Source organism: Euphorbia lathyris, chromosome 5 (genome assembly GCF_963576675.1).
Source record: "Euphorbia lathyris chromosome 5, ddEupLath1.1, whole genome shotgun sequence".
NCBI lineage: Eukaryota > Viridiplantae > Streptophyta > Magnoliopsida > Malpighiales > Euphorbiaceae > Euphorbia > Euphorbia lathyris.
Window position 1 is genome coordinate 89,780,468 of NC_088914.1, and position 6,724 is coordinate 89,787,191.

At 38.1% G+C, this 6,724-nt stretch overlaps 1 protein-coding gene across 3 annotated transcripts; it reads left to right on the forward strand.

The window, feature by feature from the left end:
* The first annotated feature begins 326 nt into the window (after positions 1-326).
* LOC136230137 (putative disease resistance protein RGA3) lies at positions 327-5,805 on the forward strand. 3 transcript variants are annotated; one of them, XM_066019079.1, is made up of 5 exons: positions 327-652; positions 1,517-3,536; positions 3,633-3,842; positions 4,858-4,950; positions 5,081-5,805. In XM_066019079.1, the coding sequence occupies exons 1-3, from the start codon at positions 380-382 to the stop codon at positions 3,782-3,784; spliced, it is 2,445 nt and encodes an 814-aa protein (XP_065875151.1). In that variant the 5' UTR covers positions 327-379; the 3' UTR covers positions 3,785-3,842; positions 4,858-4,950; positions 5,081-5,805. The 3 variants fall into 3 exon arrangements, with proteins under 3 accessions (XP_065875151.1, XP_065875150.1, XP_065875149.1); XM_066019078.1 differs by having other exon boundaries at positions 327-3,536; positions 5,046-5,805; XM_066019077.1 differs by having other exon boundaries at positions 327-3,536.
* The last annotated feature ends 919 nt before the right edge of the window (positions 5,806-6,724 follow it).

Below are 6,724 nucleotides of genomic sequence, written 5' to 3' on the forward strand. Positions count from 1 at the left end.
CAGATGCATTAGAGTTTAAAGAAAAAGAAAAAAAAAGAATGCAAATCCAAATTGACTAACAAAATCTTCATGAGAGTCTAATGACACGGACTAAACAATTCATCGAGAAAAACGTTAGGGACTAAACAGTTTATCGAGAAAAAGGTTAGGAACTTTATTATATGTTTTTGAAAACACAGAGATTAAACAGTGTATTTTATCAAAATATAGGGACTAATAAATTAATTAGCCAAAAGGTAATTACTCAAGTTAATTGAAATTTAGAGTGAATTTGGTCCAATTTATAGGCAGGTGAGTGTATATATATGGCAGTTGTGGCTGCAACCTTTTGTTTGATTCGTGAAAAATTCTGTCGGTTTTTCTCTGTTGGAATTAAGAAATGGCCGAATCAGAATCCTCACTCATTATTAAGATTGATAATTTTCTTGATAAGTCAATATCCTTATTATCAATTCATTGTATGGAGGGCATTGATAAGCTTGAGGATCAATTTTCCTCGTTGAGGGCCGTTGTTGGAGATTTAGAGATTCAGAAACTGATCCTTTCCGAGCCGAAGATGGCGATGGCGGAGGCGGCGGCGACACTTTCCGAGTTAGCGAGGCAGCTGGAATTGGGATATGTTACCTTGGATCGTTTGTTCAACGCAAAAGAGGTACGCAACAATATATTTTCTCCTCGGAGTAGATTGGCTTTGCGTCTCAAAAAGCATCACTCAATTAGAGTCCTAGGTTGGATACTAGATAGAATTAGGAACCGTAATGGTTGGAGAGAATTAGAGTATTATTTGCTGAGAAGTATGAAAAGAGTAGTCAATAATAGTCCACCGGAAACTAATTCTGCAACTGAAACTGCCGATGGGAGGGAGACTGATAAGAAATCGTTAATAGAAATTTTAGTGGCTAGTTCCAACAATTCAGATTATGTTCCAGTTCTCTCAATTTATGGCCCAGGGGGATTGGGGAAATCTAAACTAGCTCGAACCATATTCGATCACACTTTAGTTGTAGATGAGTTTGATACAAGGGTATGGGTCTATGTTGGGGAAGAATTTAATGTGCAAATCATAGTTGAGAAAATGATAGAATGCATAGTGGGAAGTAGAACAGAAGATCTTTCAATGGAAACACTGAAAGATCTCCTAGAAAAACTGATTTTCGAAAAGAAATTCTTGCTGGTTTTGGATGACTTCATGAATATAGATGATGAAAAATGGAATGAGCTAATGGAATGTTTAAAGTTAGGTGGAGATGGAAGTCGGATAATAGTAGTTACGCGTAAGCAATCCATAGCCGATAAGATTGGAACCTTGAAAAGTTATGAGCTAGGAGGTTTAAGTCTTAACGAGTCTTTGTCTCTGTGGGATCTAGATGTGCCAGAGGGGGTCGAACCACTTATGGTTGAACAAATTAAAGACAAGATTTTAAGGATGTGTGGCAATAAACCTCTAGAAATAAAGCTCATAGGAAAGGTATTAAGATATAGAACTTCAGAAACTGAGTTAGTTCCCTTCATGCAGGAAGTACTTAGGAAACTAGATGATCCCATTTTTCAATTGGAAACTGGAGATATGAAAATCTCACCTACCCTTCCATTGAGTTACAGTTACCTCCCTCCACAGTTGCAGAAATGCTTTTTGTATTGCGGATTATTCCCCAAAAGTGAAAACATTAATGTACAAAAACTGATCCATCATTGGATTGCTCAACAGTATATCATTAGGCCAAAGGGTGTAGAAGAGAGTGTGGAGGAAATTGGGTTGGAGTATTTTTATTATTTGGTGAGGAGATCGTTTCTGAAAGAGGGTGAAAGGGATGAATTAGGAAACATAATAAGTTGCAACTTGGAGAATTCAATGCATGATCTTGCAGTTTCAGTGGCTGGCTTGGGTCATAGAATGTTTAGATCTTCCAAGATCGAACATTTTGATGATATTAAAACCCGACATGTATCATTTCTCAGCCATTTCAATTCGAAATCGACTGAGAAATGCTCCTTCGATGCACACCGTCTGCGTACATTTCTTTTGCTTAGGCAAGAAATTTTGAGAAGCAATGAAGGGAAATTCAGAGACTCCTTCTCTCAAGACATGTTTGCCAAGTTCAAGCATTTGTATGTATGTGATCTGCATAGTTCAGGAATTACGAAGGTGCCATCTTCCATCGAGAATCTGAAATGTTTGAGGTATCTTGACATTTCAGAAAATGATGAAATCAAGACCCTTCCAAATTCCATCACCAAGCTACACTATTTGCAAGTACTCAACGTCTCCGGCTGTGGGATGCTAATGGAACTACCGAAAAAGATTCGTAAGCTGGTTAATCTTCGGCATCTCTATTGCCATAGATGCTGGAATTTGAAGTACATGCCTCGTGGTATTGGAGAATTGAGTCAGCTGCGTACCTTGAGTTGGTTTGTTGTAGCTGAATATAGTTCTTTGTTTCCGCATATTGGGGGATTGGAAGAACTGGGTGGTCTACAAAACTTGAGAGAAATAGAAATAAGAAATCTCAAGTATTTGAAAAGGGGCAAGTCAGAATGTGAGAAAGCTAAGCTGAACGAGAAGCAGCATCTTCAATCGCTGGCTCTGAGTTGGAATCATGATGAAGATGATGAGGGTGATGCTATTGACGATGACAATGGTTTCGATCTTGTCCTACAGTCGATTCCAAATCTGAAAAGGCTCAAGGTGAGGGATTACAAAGGTGCAAACTTTCCGGTTGGATTTTCTTTGCTCAAAAACTTAGTCCATATCTCCATAAAAAATTGTGAAAGATGCAAGCGTCTCCCAGCATTAGATCACATTGAAACCCTCCAATGTTTGAGCATTGGAAACTTACCCAGCTTGGTGTTGATTGATTACAAGGAGGATAATGCAGGCAGCAATGTTGCTTTGTTCAAATCTCTTAAAAAACTCCATCTCTCTGGTTGTCCTAACCTCAAGGGATGGTTAAAGGCAGAGAATGATACAACAGTAATTGGTGTCGAACATTTTCCGTCTCTTTCTTGTGCGGAGATCAAGGATTGTCCCAATTTCAAGCCAGAATTTCCAATCGCCCAAGAAAAACCATCATTCGAGCATGCCAGCGGGGGACCATTTCCAGAAACTGGGGTATTCAAAAAACTGTCACGGCAGAGTGTTAAAAGGACATCAGCTATAATTAGAGAGATGTTGCAAGCTGTACCCCATCCTGATCAACCCGGGGAAGTTCTTAAATCTCCGATTAGATGGAAAACTTCAGCAACAGTTCAAGATGTTGACTCTTTCCCAGAGGAGTTGCTGAAGAATCTCAGTTCTTTCCAGAAATTACACATCAACTGTTGCCCCAAGTTGTTGTGTGTGCCTCAGGCCCTGCAGCAGTGTACCAATTTGCAGGAATTAGAAATCAGTGGCTGCCCCCAGCTGGAAGCAAGATGTGGAAACGAAAACGCTGACGATTGGCCTATTGTTGCTCATATCCCATATATTCAAATTAATGCCCAATTCATTAAATGGGATGACCATTTTCAATCGAATCACAATAAAACTCCATTTCTAGGTTTGTGCTTCTCTCATCTTTCATTCTTATTTAATACTAATTATTGTTTGCTTAAATTGGTATACTAATCTAAACATATATATTATATGCCTGCAGTACGCAGGAGTAGTAGGAAGGATCCAAAATCTGGGTCTGTAATTGCAGTATCTCCAGACCCTCTTCTCGAGCAGAATGGATTAGAGTTGCAGGAGGTGCAACGAATTCGCCGTGCACCTCCCCTTCCCTCCATCACTGAAAGAAGGATGTGAGGAGCTACATAGGGATTACTATTTTGTGTTATGAAAGGTTGTTAAAAGCTGGCAAAAGGTATTTGATTAAACGCTTTTCCTTTTCCCTTTCTCTTTTTTGATTAATTGAGCTTTCAGAAGTGAAATTGGTTAGATGCAATAGCTTTCAGAAGTGTCCGTTTTGGCCCAATTGGTCACATTCTTTAGGTTTTACGGCTTTGAAACAGATCTAAATGTATTAGAAACACACGTTCCTGATATAACCCAGTTAGGTTTTTGACACTCGTGCTGTCTTGTCAAGATCTGATAGTTACAATTTATATGTATGAAAAATAAGAATGATAAATATGGCATAAAGTTTAGGTCGTGACCTTGAGTAAATAGTCTGGTTCTTAATTCTATGCGTAAATAATATATTAGTGCCTATATTCTTAACTGACACACTGTTTAGTCCTTTGTCCTCGTATTTTAATAATACAGTGTTTAGTCTTTAACTTTTATTATGCTCAACAATAAACTGTTTAATAATTCAAATATTTTGGGACTAAACTATTGAATACAATAAAAGTTAAAAACTAAATAGTGTATTATAAAAATACTAAACATTGTGTGTTAGGAAAAATGTAGGCACTGATAAATTATTTACCTTATTGTATAAGAAAATCCACATGTTAGCATATCTTACAGTTACAACATTTTTGGATAGCGATATATTTGAACCTAAAAATGTCCACATATATACATTACATTGTTTTGTTTTTCTATTTATATATGTCATTATGGTTCGAGTCTTAGGAGCGGCCTCTTGCCAATTAAATTGGCAAGGGAAGGCTTGCCCCCAATACACCCTTGTGGTGGGACCCCTCCCCGGACCCTCGCTCAGCGGGGACGCGTAATGCGACCGGGCCGCCCTTTTTTTATATGTCATTATGATTTGTGTAAGGGAATTATGGTATGTGGATAGGACAGAGTGGAGAGAGAGAATTTATGTCGCTTACACGACTTGATTTTACGGTTTCGTATCAATGTTCATGTTAGCCGACCCCGAATCATTTCAGGACTAAGGTTTTGTTGTTGTTGTTGTTATATGTCAGGTGACACCTGTTGTTGATGTTAATGTCATAACTTGCCAGATTGAAGGCTATTTCTGCAAATCCAAAAGAATCTGCAACTGTCAAAAACTATTGGTGAGTTTTTTCTTCTCTTACTGTATTATGCTGAATACCTTGCTACTATGGAAGAACCATTTTGATAATAAAAGTGTGTATGCTCCTCCAAACAGTCCAATACTTGTTCATCTGAAATGTTGTGTTTCAGGAAACTAGCGGCTCAACTAGTTTATCCATGCTGTCCAGGGGATTTCAACCAGTCTCTGATGGAACTTGGTTCACCCGTTTGCACTCCCACCAATCCACTTTGGTCCGGACAATGTGGTGCAAGCTCAATTTCCAAGCAAGATGTTCTAATGACTTCAAATTCCTGATGCTGTCTCTAACTTTCTCCATTCTCACAGAAATCTAAATGAGAATTTCAAGAGAATTGACCTTGCTGATGCTGCCTGCTTGGTAGACTAACAAGCTTATTGCAACTGATCATCTCCAAGATCTCAAGGATTGTGAGAGATTATATGGAGGAGGGAACCTCTTTCATGGCAGTTTCCACTTAGATATAATTCTCGTATATTCATAGTCACACCCTCGAACAAGGTTTGTCATATTCGAGGCAGGCCAAGTACAACAAGATTTCCTGCACGAAACTTTATTGACAATGATTTTAAAGATACATCAACTCATCAGCCAGATATTCAAGAATGCATAGAGGACGTTTCACTTTATATTGCAGCCTAAGGGGGAATTAGACATAAGAATTTTAATATTGTAAGATGATCCATTCCTACAAAAGGCATCAAAGTGTAATTGCAGGTCTTTTGCTTCACACAAGTGTAAAGATGCCTTTGATTGCTTCAACTGAGAAAGATGTTAAAAGTATTCTCCAAGTACAAATTATTTCATGTTTAATATTAGAGATGACAATTTGTGATATGAGATGATGGTGAAGGCTATCCTCACTTTCGTTTAAAACAAAGTATGTGTACTTTGCTCACTATTCCGTTGATAGAAAAGTAGAAGAAATCTCATCCCTTAAATCTTGTTAACTAATTTAATTGGATACCTTTTCTGCCGGTTACCATTGAAAAATACAACTTCCATCTCTCTATTCTCTACGGATCCACCTCATCGCTCAATTTATCTCTATTTTATTCTTACCAAGTTTCAGAAATCCATCAACATCAAGCTTCTAGAGTTGAAGTTTTTGACTCTGAGAAGAAAGGCCATCGGAGGTCTGGCAATTAGTCCACCATGGACTGAGCTGTAAAGCGAAGTTAGAGCCGACAATGGGTCTCTCGACTCATCCCATACTCCAAAAAAGCAGAGGTGCACAATCTAAATAGTTGATGAAAAACATAGAGATTTCAATTTGATGTAAATGAAGTCAGTAACCAACCTTCTTCCTTTTGTGGTCTAGCTTTAATTTAACCTTTTCATCTAAACATGGAAGATTCAAACCTAGGCTTTATTTAAATTCTCAGGACCCTATTACATACTGGTTATTGGGGGTGGAATCAGCGGGGCAAGCAGCCAGAAATTGGTGGAAAGTTCTTTTCCTAGGCCCCCTAAATTGCTTCCGGGCGGAAGGAGTTCCAAAGGTGGGAGGAAAACTAGTCCGGGAGAGGATGTTGTCCTAGGTTGAAGAAGATGAAGATGTTTTACTTTATTTAACAAAAAAAGACAGTGTTAACCAAATGAGTGATTGAATGAGCAGATATGTTGACAGATGAATGGACAAATAACTAGATGAATTTTATAATGGTATTTTTACTAAGTTATTGAAAGTTAGAGCTACAAATATAAATGAGCATACTATTCTGAAGTCCTCACAATACTTGTGTTCAAAATTTGA

Bases quoted from the DNA above. Each gene is read 5' to 3' on its own strand.
- LOC136230137 (XM_066019078.1), top strand. From the start codon at position 380: ATGGCCGAATCAGAATCCTCACTCATTATTAAGATTGATAATTTTCTT. The intron at 3,537-3,632 runs GTTTGTGCTTCT...ATATGCCTGCAG, and splicing joins CAATAAAACTCCATTTCTAG to TACGCAGGAGTAGTAGGAAG.